Below are 17,973 nucleotides of genomic sequence, written 5' to 3'. Positions count from 1 at the left end.
GACTCAGAACCGTGTAAGATGGCAAACTCATACCAAATATTACATATGGGTATTCTGGAAAAATAGGTTGAGGTAACTGTTAAGATCTCAATCAGTTACTAATGGGGTGTGGGGTTTATGTGAGAATGCTGAGTGACAAAATAGCAAATGAACAGGTCATAATTAACACAGACGTTCTAGCATTCATTATAGAGGTTAAAGAAAAAACAACAAGCATGATTAGGGAAACATCCAGACACCCTTGAACTCATATTACCCAAGTTAGGCTTGGATAAACACAAAACTAGTAGCTTTATAAGGAGAGTCAGATGCTAAAAGATTTAGAACAAGGGTAGAATTAACAGAATCATGTGCACAAGTAATCCAAAAAACATATTAAGCTAAGAATTTTAAAGGTGAGAATATACACAAATCAAGAACACATAGGGATGAAACTGCAAGAGTCAAGTAGCTTACCAGTTAGATGAACAACAAACAAGAACAAAAGATCCACAAGGACCCAGAAACCTCGATGCGTCAAAGTTCCCAAGGGCTTCAATGAACCCCGGGCAATGCTTGCACCTAGAAGAGTTCGAACACTAGATTCTCTGCGGCCTTGGCTTTCAGTCGGCCACCACGAAACAAAGAGCAAGATAATAAAGGAATTCACAGAGCAAAGCCTCAAGTTTTAGTGAGATTATATCGATTAAGGTCTGTTTCAAAGGGGAATGGGGAGGGGTTTATATAGTAGTAGAAATTAAACACCCAAACAAGAAAAATCATCAATCAAACACGAGAAAGGAAAGAACATCACATGCAATCGAAAATCAGTAAGGAAAAGAGAAAAATCTCAAACCCTAATTTTAGGAAAAGTGAATATCGGCAGAATATGAACAAAAATCGGACTCACAATAGCATAGGATGAAGATAGACAGAATAACGCTCAAAAATCAGGAATTTGAACCATTTTAGTTCGATTTCGGAGGGATCTGCTTGCCAAAAATAGAACAGGCACTATGTAATACCACAAAGAGGTAACCAATAGAGAAGGAACACGGATATGGTAAGTAAACAACAGGTAAATCCCATGGCTAACGGGATTAGAAAGGGGATTGGTAAAGGGCGGTGATTAGGGTTCTTCATAGAGAGGTGAGACAGAGACAGTTTAGAGGCGGCAGTCTTTAGGAAATGGGGATTAGGGCTAAGTGAAGAGATACAAGGAAAGGGGGTGGGGTTTTGTGAGCCGTTGATCGTTTTTGATCAATGGCTGAGGTTTAAGGAGATCTAGGTCGGGTTTGGAAATGGGTAGGAGATTAAGGGGTCGTTGGATTGGGCTGTGGCGGACTGGGCTAAATTTTGGGTAGTTTTGGGCCACTAATGTGGTCTAAAATTGGTTAGAAAAGGCTACTATTTAAATACCCAAAATTTTATCAAAAAACAATTTATAAAAGTACTTAATCAATAAAAAAAATATTATTTGTAGCAACCAATACACTGTAAAATATTATTAGTTATACTGTTATACTTGTACATATTTACTTGGTAATAAAGATTGTCCAATTACAAAACAAAAAAAATATTATTTGTAAACTAAAATGATAAAAAATAGTAACTTGACATTATAAAAATATAAAAAGTTATTTTGGCATAAATAATGTAATATACCTGTATATAGGCTATTATTTGCAAAAAATGTGCAATTGGCCTAAAAATGCAAATGCAATTATGAAAAATAAAGTAAAATATTTAAAAACATGCGTGCTGGTGTAAATAATAAGTTTGGATCATAAAAAAATAATTTGAAGGATAATTATTTAATATTTATACAATAAAGTGCAGAAAGAAATTAATTTAGGGCTTCAAAAATTATGGAAAATTATGTAAAATGCTTGTATAGGTTTATAAACTAAATGATGATGCAAATATACTATTTTGAAAGTGTGTATATATATATATATATATATATATATATATATATATATATATATATATATATATATATATATATACACAATTTAAAAATATGAGGGAAAAATTGGGTATCAACACTGAACTGATATGAGTATTTGAGTACTGAACTGATATGAAAGTTATAACATGAGATCTGAATACTGGAAATATGAATGTTATAACATGACATGTGAAATACTGGGTGCACAACCGCCAATTCTGGTGGCAACTCTAATAAGCTACTTGCCTGATCTTTTGTAGGATCCTATATGGCCCAATGTATCTGATACTAAGCTTTCCGTTCTTCTCAAATCTTATAACATCTTTCATAGGCAAAACTTTCAGAAACACCCAATCATCAACTTGAAACTCTAGATCTCTACGCCGCACGTCTGAATAGGACTTTTGCTGACTCTGAGCCGTCTTCAAAAGCCCTTGAATCAACTTGACTTTCTTCATAGCTTAATAGACCAAATTTGGTCCCAACATGCCGCGACCCAATTTAGGATCGTGACCGACGTTTAGGAGCAATTGCCCCCAAGTAAGCCTCATCGGTATTTTACATAAAATCAAACAGAGTTTCCCCTGTTTTTGGACTATCCAAAAATTTTTTTGTATCAAATCAACAACCAAACATCCTAATATCAATCCAAACAACAAGAACTTTATCAATTAACCAAAACAAATCTCTACCACTAATAGTCCACCCACTAACAGCTAGAAATACTAATTTATCCCCAACTTTGATATGAAAGTACAATACTCAGCATAAGTCTATAATAACGAAAGAATACTCATGACACTAAAATAATGACTATGGAGAGACTCTAAGTGTTCAAAGAAAATACCATAACAATCAATTAAAACTCCCTGCCAACGCGAACAAATACGAGGCTCACCAAGAACTATCAACATGTGCGCTCTAATTAACAAAATCCTCGCCTGCTTCAACTGTTGTCTCTGTAAAAAAAAATAGTGGGAAGTGAGTCGCTAGCTCAGTGAGTAATAACGCTTAATCACAATCACTTTTATTGGGGACCAGTCAAAAAATGTGCAACTATATTAAACTGAAATATCATTAGAATGCCCTTTCGAAAATAATAAACAATAATCAAGCTCATCATGTTTTTCACGTAATATAATTCAATTGACAATTCGGTAATAAGCTTGGTAAACACTATGTAATATCAATATTCATATTTGGGAGGTTTTCAAGAAAGGATCATGTAATTTGTATCACTGTGTAGACCCCTTCGTAAAAAGAGTCAAATATAACTGTAGGTCCTTACTTGAGGAAAAACTGTAACTGTATGCTAGTTCTACCTTTCCATTAGCGATGGCTATAACTGTACTTGGTAATCTGTAAATACAAGGTGCACCAGGTCTAACAAAGCCGCCGTTAGCTACGGGATCCTTCATAGTCTCCTCCCATTTATACTTGTTTTTGTAATCAATTAATACTCATATAGAAATATTTTTAAAATAGTACAGGGCATTTCAGTTCATATCAATCATGTAATTTCATTCGATAACAATAATTTCAAGTAATGGTAAAAATATCTGGTAACTACGAGAATATTTAAAACAACAGTAATCATCTCAAATAACCAATTTCAGTATCATATCGAGTAAAGGACTTGTCCCACATGCAATTTAAAATATTCGGTAACAAATATTATTTTCAAAATCATGTATAAACCATGCACGTTATGAAAGCACAAATTGCGGTAAGATTACTACTCATAATACTCGTGTCAAAATACCAAACTCGTCACCGATAGCGATCCGTATGACTTTCTTCAATCAATCTATAACCACATCAACACCAATCTTGTGTTAATTTCCTTGTTTTAGCTAATTCATAGCTAATTTAGAATACCCAACCCTTTGGGTTTCATGTTTGACTCTTAATTCGTCAATTTATACTTACTCACGCTACTGGTAGTTTAGAATACTTCAAAATCTATTAAATACAACATATTCATATAATATACCCAGTTAATTCACATAAAAGTCTCATGAATTTCTCCCAATTTTCTTAACTTTATCTTTCAAATTCTTAATCCAATTCCAAAATTATATCTACTCTGTCCTATAAGAATTATGTATATAAAATTCCATTATCTGTACTAGATTAGAAGTAACTTGAATTTTGTTGTTTCTTCCCTTAGTTAACGAAGTAATAGCTAATAGTGTGCCAAGTATTAAGTAAAGGAATCAGATTACCATAGAAAAGTTTCAGAATTCCATTACCTAGCTTGTTCCCCTTCTCTGTAAATCTCTTTGCTAGAACAGAGTAAACCCACTTTGTGGTTGCTTTTGATCGACTCTGTTCGTTTTGTTTCTGCCGAGTAAAGTTGTTTCCCCCCTTATCTTTTGTTTTTGTTAGCGTAGGGCTTTGCCCCTATTTGATCTTTTATTGTATTGTTTTTGTTTATTAGTTGATTTTTTTTGTAAATTACTTAATTACCTTATTTTTTTGTAATGAAGAGTATTACACAACCACTCTGCTTCTCCAACTTCGAACCAACCAATTAGCAATCTACACCTTCGCACATAGTACAATGCCATCTTGATACTAGAATGATAGCTGTTATTTTAAGAAAACTCAATGAGAGGTATGTGATCATCCCAATTACCTTTGAAATCAATGACATATCCTCAAGTCTCTGAATAGTGCGCTCTACCTGGCTATCTTTCTGAGGATGAAAAAAAAGTGCTGAGGTTTACTCTTGTGCCTAACCCTTTCTGAAAGGATTTTTAAAAGTTTGTTGTAAACTGAGCACCACGATCTAAATTATGGACAACAGAGTCCCATACAATCAGACGTTTTTTGAATGTACAACTTGGCATAATCTTTTGCTGAATCTGTGGTCTTTACTGGCAAGAAGTGCGCTGACTTGGTAAGTCGATCTATAATCACCCAATCAATCATGCTTGCAAAATGAACGAGATAATTCTATTATAAAGTCCATATTTACCATCTCCACTAAAGAATATGTGTATTTTGTGGTAAAACACTAGGCTTTCTGCTGCTCGACTTTCACTTGCAAATAATTCGGACACTTGGCCACAAAGTCCGCGATGTTAATTTTCATGTTGTTCCACCAATAAATCTCCTTGAGCACGCTACATCTTTGGGGAACCTGGGTGGATAGAATACCTAAAATTATGGGCTTCTAACATGATCCTCCCTCTCTAATTAAGTCCATCTATGTTTGGAACATACAGTCCGTCTTGGTACCTTAAAGTACCATCATCTCCTTTTTGTTCAAAATCCATCGTCTTATGCTTGTGAATCCCCTCTTTCAGCTGCAACAAGTAGGGACCATCAAACTGTTTCTCCTTCACTTCGGCTACTAAGGAGGAACAAGTCATGTTTTGGAAAACAAATCTACCATCTTCAGTAGGGATCATCAAACTGTTTCTCCTTCACTTCGGCTACTAAGGAGGAACAAATCATGTTTTGGAAAACAACTCTACCATCTTCGGAGTTCGAAAGTCGAATTCCTAGCTTGGCTAAGCGGCGAACTTCTTTCACCATAGTTCTATTGTTTGCCTCAATCATAAACTCCACTTCTCATACTTGATTATCTTTTAAGGTACTTCCTGAAAACACTTATAGTATTGTTGTGAGCTAAGTCTTTGACCAGTAATCCAAAGATTAGAGTCTCGTGCAATTTCAATATCCTCGTGATACATAACTGGACATGATTTTATAATTTTTTTTATATCTCATGCTAACTATGCGGATTTAAAATCTCCAACTGGACTTACTGAGGATCTTCATATATCCTGAACTCCAGGACTGCTAAACAAAGGTAATTTCATGGTTGCTGCCATTTATGGTAGTCATTGTAACTTGGCCTACTGCAAACTTGGAGATAAAAGGTGGACATGCATTGGCAAAGGTAGGACGGGATACGATGATGCCATTTTTCATGCACAAATGTTATTTGCTGTGAAATTCAGTAGTCACTTGAAGGTGTTTGAGTTGTCTGCTCGTCCAAAACTTGTCGAAACCATAGAACCACCCCAACAAGAAGGGAATCCGCAAAGACGCTACTTGGTCAAGACTTCAATGGGGCTGCTCCAGGTTCAACGACATTTGAGCATGACTGGGGCAGGTAAAAATTATCGTTATCGGACAAGCTTTTCAACTTATATATGTATGTACCCAGAAGTCGAAGTTGGGGTAAAGTGGAAAACATAGGTGAAAATGTGCTATTTTTGGGACTAAATACATCACTTTTCGAAATCGTTACAATCATGTCGGTTTTTCTTTGGTATCGGTACGATTTGATTAATTTTCGATATTTTTTTAAATGTCATGTAAAAGTCACTAGCAGAAAAAAACTACGGTTTTATTAAAAGAAAACTAAAAATCGGTTCGATATGGTATAGTTCGGCCGATTTAATCAATTTTTGAATATTCATTGACACCCCTAACTGACTAGTATAATAGCACAAATAAATGAGAATGATGTCTTTAGTCAAAAAGGAAACAATTATGTGCTGCTAAATTAAGAAGGTTAGCAATTGGATTCATGTCCTTATCGAGTAAACCAAGAAACTTGGCCGGATATATTGTTATACCCTGCATGCAGGCAAAAAGATATTCCACTGCTTTATCATGGGGTTTCTCGCCCAAATACTAGCTTATTTTCATTTTTCTTTCCTTCATGAATAACCTCAAACACAGTTACATTTCAATATATAAGAGGACATAAAGTAAGGAGAAAAGGAAGGAAGAAACTATAATGGGACACACGATCTTGAAATGCTGCAATACAGAGTTCTTCCTCTATATTGTAGCAGTTGTGTTTCTAGTCTTGTGCGCTGGTTTGATGTCTGGTCTCACTTTAGGCCTCATGTCTATGAGCATTATTGATCTTGAGGTTCTTGCAAAATCTGGAACGCCCAAAGATCGTCTCCATGCTTGTATGCACTCTCCACATATATTTGTTTCTTTCTTTTCCATTTCTTAATTTATTCTATGCATTAAAAGTTTCTTGTCATTCTTTAGTCCAGTTACCAAGCAACAAAGACAAATATTAAATTTAATACTAATAACTTTCTCGCTAGTGAAACAATAAGTCAGCTCTTCTACTTGAAATGTAGTTCCATTATTGAAATCACAAGTGTAACCCAGTTCTAGAATTTACACGTCCATTGAAGATATTTTTTTCTTTTAAAAAAAAAATTATTATAGAGAAATCAGGTCCAAGAGTCAGTATGGAGCTGAGAGGGAGAACAAATACATTAGGCAGAGAGAAGACAGTTGTGGCAATGAGCTTACCAAAATTTGGCTAGAGGGCATGAAATTGAGAGGATGAATAAGTACACTAGGTAGGGAGAGAAGACGGTTGTGAAAATAAGATATTCAAAATACGACTCTGATATCATGTGAAAGAATCTAAACATTCAACCCAAAAATCTAATAAACTAAGTAGAGAGTAAGTTAGGACATTAAGAACATTTTTGGAACCCTTACAGAGGGACAAGTGTATTCTCTAGGAGAAGAGACTCGGAGATGGTTTAAATGTTGATGACCAACATGTTTAATTTCTTTTGTGGTCACTTCAGCAAAGATCTTACCCATTGTGAAGCAACAACATCTATTGCTATGCACGCTTCTGATCAGCAATGCTGCTGCTATGGAGGTAAGCACTGCTGCTATAAAAGAAGTGTAGCAGCTATACAATTGTAATTGACAAGAATACTTCTTCAATTAATTCCCCAGGCACTTCCTGTTTTTCTTGATGAATTAGTACCAGATTGGGGAGCAATTCTTCTTTCTGTGACATTGATACTCCTCTTTGGTGAGGTTAGTTCTCACATATCACAAATTGATTCGCCTTAGCAGCTGCATAAGGGATGTTAGATGTTTTTCAGCCCTGGTTTTATTTTCTATTACATATCAAGTACAAAGTTTAAACATTTGGTGTACAGATTATACCACAATCTCTGTGTGCAAGATATGGATTAGCCATTGGTGCAACTGTTGCTCCAGTTGTTCGTGTTCTTATTTGGTTTTGGTTTCCGGTAGCCTATCCAATCAGCAAGGTGCGAATCTCTCTCTCTCTCTCTCTCTCTCTCTCTCTCTCTCTCTCTCTGCATTTATGAGAAATGTAGCATAAATTGCATATTTCCAGAACCAGTATCTGTGTAATACTTGTCAGAAAAAGTAGCATGTGCAATTTTGCTTTCTTATATTCTTGATCAACAGATCTTGGACTACCTGTTGGGGAAAGGGCATAAATCTCTGTTTAGACGAGCTGAATTGAGAACACTAGTTGACATGCACGGTAACAAGGTACTTAACCTGTCACTCTCCGCTGAAGGACTGTTTTTCTATCCCTCTTTTACTTTCAGAGGATGCAGCTTGTCTAATGTAAATGAATTATACACTAACAGCGTATCTATAGCTATTTTTACGTGACCTGATAGTTCAAAAGTTCTAAACATAGTCAGCACATAGAAGTTAAAACTATTTCAATTTCTCTACCCTCCCTTCTCCTTGGTTCTTGTCCTAATAGATGTGAAATACCTCTACCCCTTCCAATCCTGCTAACTTCTTACTGTTGTTACTAATCAGGCAGGAAAGGGGGGAGAGTTATCGCTTCATGAGACAACTATAATTGCAGGAGCGCTTGAGCTCACCGAGAAGACTGCAACGGATGCTATGACTCCTATATCTGAAACTTTTGCTATTGACATCAATGCCAATCTTGACAGGTACATTTTAAATGAGTTTTCATGACCATTTACCAATATAGTGCAACTGATAATGTATATAACTTAAATGCTTACAAAAGAAGTGAGATGCATAAGATAAGATAATTTGATGTCTTTGAGCAGGGATCTGATAAATTTAATCTTGGAGAAGGGACATAGCAGGGTTCCAGTGTACTACGAACATCCAACAAACATAGTCGGACTTGTCCTGGTAATATCCTGCTGGCTCAGTACTGCACATGAAAATGTAACATTGAAGTATTGTTATCTTGGCTATGTAAATCCATAAGATCCAGGCCAACACTTAGCCGCCGTTCTTCCTTCTGTATATGCTAGGTTTCAAAATAGACCAATTCAAAAATAACATATCTTTGGTAATTACTGACTTTCTTGCTTGAATCAAGCTGGGAGATGTTTGTGTCCCAAGAGGAAAATCTTTCATCTTTACCCCTTACATCTGTCCCAAGATGGGAATCAAGCAGCATTTCCTTGTTGCAGCATCAAGTATAAATTCCAAACTACTTTGCAAGCTCCAAGTATAATTCATATGTGTGTGTGTGTGTATTTGTACAGAAAATAGAAATGCAAAATGACATGATGTATTTGAAAGACAGCTTTACCAACAATATCATGTGAAAAAGTGGTTTTACAAATTTCATTCAACTAAACAAAAATCAAAGCTTAAAGTAAGCAGGCTACCTTAGTTTGACCTACCCAAGAAAAAGTAACACTTTTTGTAGATCCAAATAGACAATGTCAAGTCATCACAGTCTGTATAGATTCAAACTGGATCATGATTCAAAATCAGAGTTTTTTTCTAGTTAAAATATCTATCTCATATAGATGCTCGACTCTGTTAGTGTATGCTTACTAATTATGGTGATAACATAAGAGTTTATATTCTGACAAACAGGTGAAGAATTTGGTGACAATTAATCCAAGAGACAACCTTTCGGTGAAGAATGTAACAATACGTCGTATCCCAAGGTATTTAAGATAGAAAATATTGTCCAAAGCTTTTGCATGGTCATTGCATTAGTTACTGTTTAGTGCCAACAAAATCCAGGGGCCTGGCAGCATAGTTGCATTTATACACATGTCAAATTGATAGTACTGTCATTTTATGCTTAGTTTAGTGAATCATAGCACTGACATACTACATTGTTAAATAGTCTCCTGACTTCGTTTGCCAAACATGCTAGAGTTTCAGCGGCAATGCCATTGTATGACTTACTTAATGAATTCCAGAAAGGTCTCAGCCACATGGCTGCTGTTGTGAAAAAGCGCGATGACACAACCGAGAAAGAAAGCGCCAACCTGTCGAATGGCGGTGAGGAAGAAATTACAGTCTATAAATGTTGTTTGCATTTTCCCATAATTTAGCTCATCTATTCCTCTTTATTTCTCCGTCTTACTTTTCTCATGAGCTGATTTTTACATATGAAATGCCACTTCAGTAAGAGAAGTGAGATTGAATATTCCTGGAGAACACTTTTATCAGAGGAAAAGTTCAAGGGCCAGACGATCACTGAGGAAGTCAAAGAGATTCAACGCAAGTATTTCACGGAGGGAATACTCGAAAAGCAGAAGGTGGTCGGAGGAAGTTCATCCTGCGATCCTGCCAATTAAGGAAAAATCACTTTCAGCACTTTCGTCAGAAGAAGTAATTGGGATCATAACCATGGAAGATGTCATTGAGGAGCTTCTAAATGTAAAGAAAATATTTCCTCCTGTAATCTGATCCTTGTTCTTAGTTCTCTGACCTAAAATTCGTAATTTCTTGGTGTAGGAGGAGATCTATGATGAGACAGATCATTTTGATGCCAATTCCTTGTCTAGAGTCGGCCGCATCAGCACAGACAAGTGACAGGGGGTGTATTCTTGGAGCATCAAATCAATGTTCTATGATGTTCATTTATGCAACATTAATTTCTTCCATAGACCATGAATTGATTGATTTGCACAAGTTATTTCTTCAGTTAACACTGTCCAATTATGCAATATTTCAATCCTTGACCCATTTTAATTTTGACTTCCAGCATAATATGAGTTATTACGTCCTCATTAATGTAACACTCCAGAGTTTAGACAAAGTTCCACATCGGCAAAATACAATAGAGATGCTGGGTATATAAGTTAACAAGCCTAATTAGACCCTAATGACACGTTTTAAAATCATGCGAGCCTAGGCCCAAAGCGAACAATATCACTAGCGGGTTGTGCTGTTACAATTAATGTTCAAACCAGCCTCATCTATTGTAGATGACCCAGACATAGCTTAGACTTCCCACAGAAACGTGTTTGGAAGGGGTACAAGGGCCTTGTTCAGGCGTAGCTTAGAGACATATTCCAGTTTGGTGCTCTAACATAATAGAAATGTATCTGTCTAGAAACTTTCTTCTTCATAGACAAGAATCATTTACCAAATAAATAGAACAATTACGGACATGTGGACAACCAGGCCAGTCCAAGACCGAATTCTACAAGAAGTGCACAAATAGCCGCTTGGAGGACTTCTATTAAAAGAATTGCCATAGTTTATAAAGTTTGTAAAATTTAGCCGCTTCAGAATTATATTAATACTTGCAAGATTGAAGCTGAGATAGTTTATTTGAAGTTTGAAATTTCATATATACGGGTCTAAAGTTAGAATTGAATATCTAAAGTTGGCATCCCATAATAATGCCTGAAGTTAGCATAAACTTAAACTCCTAGGTAAGCCATATACACTTCGAATGAAGCACCATCATGTATTATTAATTTTCACCAAGAAGAAGAAGATGCATAAGAGGAGATGCAATGCAGGTCCCAAGTCAGAGACTCTTTCTCTTTTCTTTAGCAGTTCAAAATCAAGACTTTTTTTCTTGATATAAAAAATATAACATTATAAATTAATAAAATCAAATTCTTAAAGGTTTGTGAAACTTATGAGGAAGCAGAATGGTGTCAAAATTCTGAACATGCTAATTTGAAAAAAGGACTTATAATGAAATAGCGAAGGTATTTTCGATTTAGGACGTGCCTCAAGTTTTAATTTAAAAAGTACGACCAGTGAAAACCCTTATAATTGGCCGTAAATAGTTTGGTATTGATTGGTAGTTGTATGATGTGACTACTTTTTGACAAAATTTCACCCAACGAATGATTTTATACAGTCATAATTATCTTAAAAAGATTCATTTCAGTAGTTATGCAATGTTTTCATTTAATTATTATTATTATTATTATTATTATTATTATTATTTTGTTTGGAATTTTGGGTCCTTCCATTTCACAAGCGGTGTGGTATGTGCATATGTGAAAGCCTCCTAATTCGAGAATCGTGGAGATATGAAAAATTTTATTTTGTGTGTGAGGTCTCTTTTTTGTCTCACAAATGTATGGTCTTAAAATTTTTGTGATCCAAATATATAAAATATAAGTACACAAATATAAAAGATAAAAAGAGGTCTCACTGATAAGTTGTGTTAGCACAAAATAAAATCACTCCGGAAATAGCAACCATTTGGATGAAGTGGGTCCATCAGTATTATGACAAAAAATGACCCATTACTGAGAACAGTCAATGCACAGTTTGACCAGCCTACTTCTTCTTTTTTTCTTAAAAAAAATTAAAATTGTGGTTTTTATCGGATGTTTACTTTCGGTGGGGAGTTGAATATTTGTCGTCGGGGGCCCATCCAATCTGCTTGAATGTTTCTATTCTTCAATAAGACGAAAAGGCAGAGCGTTCGGTTTTAATATTGCACTATTAACTGCCAAAATTTTACGGTATAGCCAGTTTTCGAACTGGTCAATTAAAAATAGTCGGTGTTTAGCAAGTCAATGAAAAATAGCCATCGTTTTGCCGCAATAGAGATCGGTTCAGCATAATATACTGGAGTTCGGTGCACTTGTGTATGAACTCCAGCATATTATGCTGGACCGTATACTTTGCTGGAACTCCAGTATATTATGCTGGAGTTCTAGTGTATTTATGCTGGAACTCCATCATATTATGCTGGAGTTCCAGCATACTATCTTGGAACTCCAGTATAATATGCCGGAGTTCAAGTATACTTATGCTGGAACTCCAGCATAATATACTGGAGTATTTTTCAGGTTTTGAACAGTGTTTTCGCTCGGATTTATCTTTACATAAAAAGTGGCTAAATTTCGTTTACTTTTGAAATTGGGCTATTTTTGAACGACCAGTTATAAATCTGGCTATTTTTAAAAATCACCCCTATTAACTTGCATATTAACCGAAACATTACTTTATGTTTGTCTGCTAATCTTGATGCATGAAGAATAAAAAAAGTTTATGACGCTAAAAGAGTTTTTCATTGAAGACATGAGTTTTCATCACAATAGAACTATTGAACCTGGTAGTGGTTAGCAAATAATATACTCTCTTCGGGTGTGTTGAAGGAAAATATTTTTTGAAAAAATGTTTTGCAATTTTTCCATGTTTGGTTAGCTTAAATATTTTAGAAAACATTTTATTCATGAACTTATTTTTCTCCAATTGGAGAAAAATGTTCCCTATTTTCCAAAACTCTTTTTCAACCTTCTACACCTTATTCCCAATCCTCACCAACCCACGCCCACCGACCCACCCCCAAGCCACCCCTCCACCCACCTTAAATAGAACTATTATTAAGAGTACTTTATTTTAATGTTGTAGATAGAGTACTTTTTTTTATTTTAGTAAAATAAGTATATTTTTTATGACGTAGTAAAAGTATTTTCTTTCATTTTAACAAAACGAGTACTTTCTTTTTATGACGTAGAAAAGGTATTTTCTTTCATTTCAACAAACTAAATATTTTCTTTTCCTGAAATAGAAAAAGTATTTTTTTCAACAAAATGGTTACTTTCTTTTCATGATGTAGAAAAAATATTTTCTTTCATTTCAACAAAATAAGTACTTTCTTTTCATGACGTAGAAAAAGTATTTTTTTTCCAACAAAAGGACTACAATCTTTTCATGATGTACAAAAAGTATTTTCTTGATGTAGAAAAAACATTTTCTTTCATTTCAACAAAACAAGTACTTTCTTTTCATGATGTAGAAAAAATATTTTTTTTCCCAACAAAAGGACTACAATCTTTTCATGATGTACAAAAAGTATTTTCTTTCATTTCAACAAACTAAGTATTTTTCTTTTCTTAATGTGGAAAAAAATATTTTCTTTCATTTTAACAAAACGAGTACTTTCTTTTCATGGTGTAGAAAAAGTATTTTCTTTCATTCAACAAAATGAGCAATTTATTTTCATGTTGTAGAAATGATATTTTCTTTTTCACCAAAATAAAATATTTTTTTTAGTTATCCAACACAAATTTCAGCGTTGTTCTTGTGTGAAATGGTAAAGTTGCACATTATTTTATTTGGGATTGTATGAATTTTGAAAAGAATAACTAAATTCTTGAAGAAAATAGAGTGTGGGAGGGGGGAGGGAAAGAGTATAGGAAACATGGGGGTTTTGGGGAAGGTGGGTTGAGATAAAAAACTATTTTCCTAAAAATATTTTATACTCTCTAACGAAACACCAGAAAAAAAAATTCGGAAAAAATTTTACACTCACCAACCAAACAAGGGAAAGTAAGTGATAAAATCACTCATTTTCTAGGAAATTGCATACCAAACACACCCTTCATCTTAAGAAACAATGATCAGATTTAAAGTATAAAGATTAACAATTTTAATCCTCGGTACCAACTCGAATTTCAATTTACTAAATTATCAAAAATTATAAATTTAAAAACCATAGAAATATTACCTCATTGTTTCTTTTTTATATGATGATATTGAATTAGAAAATTAGTTTTTATATATATATATATATATATATATATATATATATATATATATATATATATATATATATATATATATATATATTAAAAATATTAGAAAAAATATATATTGATTAAAATATTAGTCTGATATAAAAGTTTCACATTTAAAATTCAAAATTATTTAATAAATTTAAATGTTGAAACATATGAAAAAGTATAAAATATTTGGAATATCTACCAAAAAAAATTGGAGTGTCTCGGAATATAAAACGACGTCTGGTATAATTTGGTGGATATTGTACTATGAATCACAACTCTCAAACTTCCTGCAGTCTTTTTGCTTTTGGAATGTATGGCTAACTAGGAACAATAACCTTTTCAACAAGAGGAATAATTATGTCCAAGCTAAGTTGGTGCTTGCTCAGGCTACTGAATATCACCTGCTAGCGAGGAATAAACCTCAAAGGCAATGGACAACAATCAGTGTTAAATGGGAACCACCTGATAGAGGTTTCTTCAAACTTAACACTGATGGTTCCTCCGTGGGTAACCTGGGTAGGAGGAATAAGGGAGTTATTAGGAACGACTCCGGAAACTGGATTTTAGGCTATATGAGGGCTTATCCATCTATAACTAACAATCTAGCCGAGTTACTAGCAATCCTAGAAGGGCTTAAGCTAGCAAAGGAGCACAATCTAACCCCTCTTGTGATCAACACTGACTCAAAAGAGATCATTAGAATGTTGGAATTTGGTCATATCCCTTATAACAACTTTGTTTTTGAATACAGGTCATTGATGACTCAACCGGGGTACCCAGCAATCGGTCATAACTTCAGAGAGCATAACCGGGTGGCAGACCTACTGGCTAAGGAGGGAGCAAGGAAAAGATTGTTCAACACCAGTAGGATTTTGGAAGTTCCTCCGGTGTTTGCCAAAGAAGCACTCTGGGCAGACATCCTAGGAACTACTTTTGTTAGAAAAACTCTGGTTTGTAATATAATTAATATTGTCTCAAACAATACTATCCAACTGGACAATGTATACGGTAAAATATGCTATGCTAAGTCATTGTATAAGAGAGTGCCATGTGGAGCCGAAGGCAGAGGATAGCTAAAACCGAAGACAACTGTTCCATTTGTTATCGGAAAGAATGATGCTCATAAAGATGCAATAAATGTCTGCCAACCGGTAGCATTCAATGGAGAATATTCTACGGTATTTAGTACATTGCCCATTACAAAAAATTTGTCATTCATGTCCTCCATTACACATTCTTCAATGGCTCTCATAATTGACATTAAAGAAAGGCATGATCCTAGGACCTTGTTCCTTATGTGCAGCTATAAATAGTAAGCTCTGTTATTATTATAAAGGACACGAATTTTCTATCGAACTTATGCTATAATCTATTCAAAACTTATTATAATTTTATCTTCTTGCTTTTTGATTTCATTGATGTTCTGCCTAGAAGCCCTTCTCTCGAAACTACTGTTTCTACTATTTCATCTTCATCTCAAGGCTAAGTATTGCGTATTTATCCAATCCATTTACTATTTTAGGATTGAAGTAATTAACTTGTCTAGAAACCACGTACAAATTCAACTGTACCGTTTTACGGGTAAACAATTTGGCGCCCACCGTGGGGCCTAGACAGTCATGTAATTAAGTTGGTCCTTTCCTCTTTTACTAACGTATTTTGATTACTTGTTCTTAGCAAAAAATCACATAAAATGGCAGACAATGGTGTTAACAACACAAACAATCTTGAGGCCCAAGGCGACCAGCCTCAGCGCGAGGATTCAATCAGCGATACCCGCAATGAGGGGTGTGAAGCCACGCCGATCCACGGCAGACGGTACCCGTGTCATGTTCGGGAGGCGTCCCCCATGATGCTGAAGAGGAGCATGTTGTTGAAGCGGTAAGGATCCTGCAGGAGCAACAAGAGGCCATTCTAGGCCATCTCACTCGGCAGGATAAGGTTATGACAGAACTAAAGTAGGCGTTATCGGGTGCTTCAAGTAACGTGAACGGACGAGGTGCAGTTCCTCCCGGTGTTCCCGCAAATCAAACAACCAGAGGATCGACAACAACACCTCGAAGGGTGAGGTTGGCTTCGACGGGGCCGGGGGAGCGGATCCGGTCACAACAACAAGAGCGATCCCTTCAAAAGCGAACTCTTACGGTTTATGAGGGAAGTAAACGCCCGCATGGAACGAATCCCGGGTGCACCACCGGTGCTGAAAGGACCGGACTCAAAGAAGTATACTCAGTTGCCGTACAAACCAAACGCGACATCAGCATTAATCCCAATTGTTTAAAATGCCCGACATGCAAAAATATAATAGGACTTCGGACCCTCAAGAGCATATTGTCACATATACAATGGCGGTGAAGGGGAACGATTTAGCTCCCCACGAGATCGAATCTGTTTGCTGAAAAAATTCAGAGAGACTCTCACGAAGGGAGCCTTGACGTGGTATTCGTTGTTACCCAAGAATTCCATAGATTCCTTTGAGATGCTCGCGAATTCTTTTACTAAGGCTCATGCCGGGGCCAGAAAGGTGCAGGCCCGAAAGGCCGACATATTCAAAATTGCACAAGGAGAGTTGATAAGTGAGGATTTTGACTACTTATTAGCGCCTTTTAGCTTTTGTTTTAGTCCAAAAGCGTTTAATTGTGTTTCCCAAAACTGATGAAATGTGCTTAATTGCAGGAATATTGGAAGATGAAATCCAACTCAAGAAGGAGTAATCTGAACTCAAGGACATAAAAGGCACAGAAGCTCAGAAGTGCGGATCGCAGAATATCATCTGCGATCGCAGATTATGAAGGAAAAGTCAGTAGAGTTTGGTGCAAAGTGCAGTCCGCACATGAATTATGTGGCCGCAAAAGCTGGGCTAGGAGAAAAGTTCAGAGAATGTGCATTCCAAGTCCATCAAAAGTGCGCAAAAGAAGTGCTATGCGGCCACATATGTAAAAGTGCGGACCGCAGAAGAGCAAGATGCGGTCGCAGTATCAAATCTGCGGACCGCAGAAAGAGTTCCTCGCGGCCGCAGATCAGAATTATGCGGCTGCAGACTTCCAGTCCTGACAAGTTAAAGAATTCTGCGGAATGCACATGGAATTGTGCGGCCGCAGAACCTCCCGAAGGGCATTTTTGTCTGAAATTTCTAGCCCTGCATAAATAGACGAGTTTCATATTTTTAGGTTAACTTTGATATCAACAGCTACAGTAGCCGTTTCTCTTTACTTCTTTTAGTAGTTTTTTCATATTTTGGGATATTTTAACATAGATTTTATCAATTTGATTTTACAATATGAGTTTAATTAGCATATTCTCTTCTATTTCTTCAATTTCAAGCATGAGTAGCTAGATTTTTACTACGGTTGTGACCCAACCCTAGTGTGTAAACCTTATGGGTTTTTGATTGAATGCTTGGTTAGGGTTGGGTGTTTAATATTTAGCCTTGTTCATGCTTTAATTTGTGGAATTAATGGTTGCAAATATTAGTTCATGCTT

General features: G+C 35.6%; 1 protein-coding gene across 1 annotated transcript; it reads left to right on the top strand.

Moving 5' to 3' along the window:
• Positions 6,690-15,563, top strand: LOC109220218 (DUF21 domain-containing protein At2g14520-like). Its single transcript, XM_019384681.1, has 12 exons — positions 6,690-6,870; positions 7,516-7,592; positions 7,673-7,756; positions 7,882-7,995; positions 8,159-8,245; positions 8,528-8,667; positions 8,791-8,878; positions 9,581-9,654; positions 9,870-9,997; positions 10,125-10,378; positions 10,457-10,530; positions 14,816-15,563. The coding sequence occupies exons 1-12, from the start codon at positions 6,690-6,692 to the stop codon at positions 15,561-15,563; spliced, it is 2,049 nt and encodes a 682-aa protein (XP_019240226.1).

Source organism: Nicotiana attenuata, chromosome 2 (assembly GCF_001879085.1).
Source record: "Nicotiana attenuata strain UT chromosome 2, NIATTr2, whole genome shotgun sequence".
Taxonomy (NCBI): domain Eukaryota; kingdom Viridiplantae; phylum Streptophyta; class Magnoliopsida; order Solanales; family Solanaceae; genus Nicotiana; species Nicotiana attenuata.
Note: the sequence above shows the minus strand (reverse complement) of the source record. Positions and strands in the feature narration are given on the sequence as shown.

What these genes read in the sequence shown, in the direction of transcription:
- LOC109220218 (XM_019384681.1), top strand. Translation starts at nt 6,690, where the DNA reads ATGGGACACACGATCTTGAAATGCTGCAATACAGAGTTCTTCCTCTAT. An exon ending in TAGCCTATCCAATCAGCAAG is followed by an intron (nt 7,996 to 8,158) that starts GTGCGAATCTCT and finishes CTTGATCAACAG; the next exon opens with ATCTTGGACTACCTGTTGGG. An exon ending in ACATAGTCGGACTTGTCCTG is followed by an intron (nt 8,879 to 9,580) that starts GTAATATCCTGC and finishes TCTGACAAACAG; the next exon opens with GTGAAGAATTTGGTGACAAT.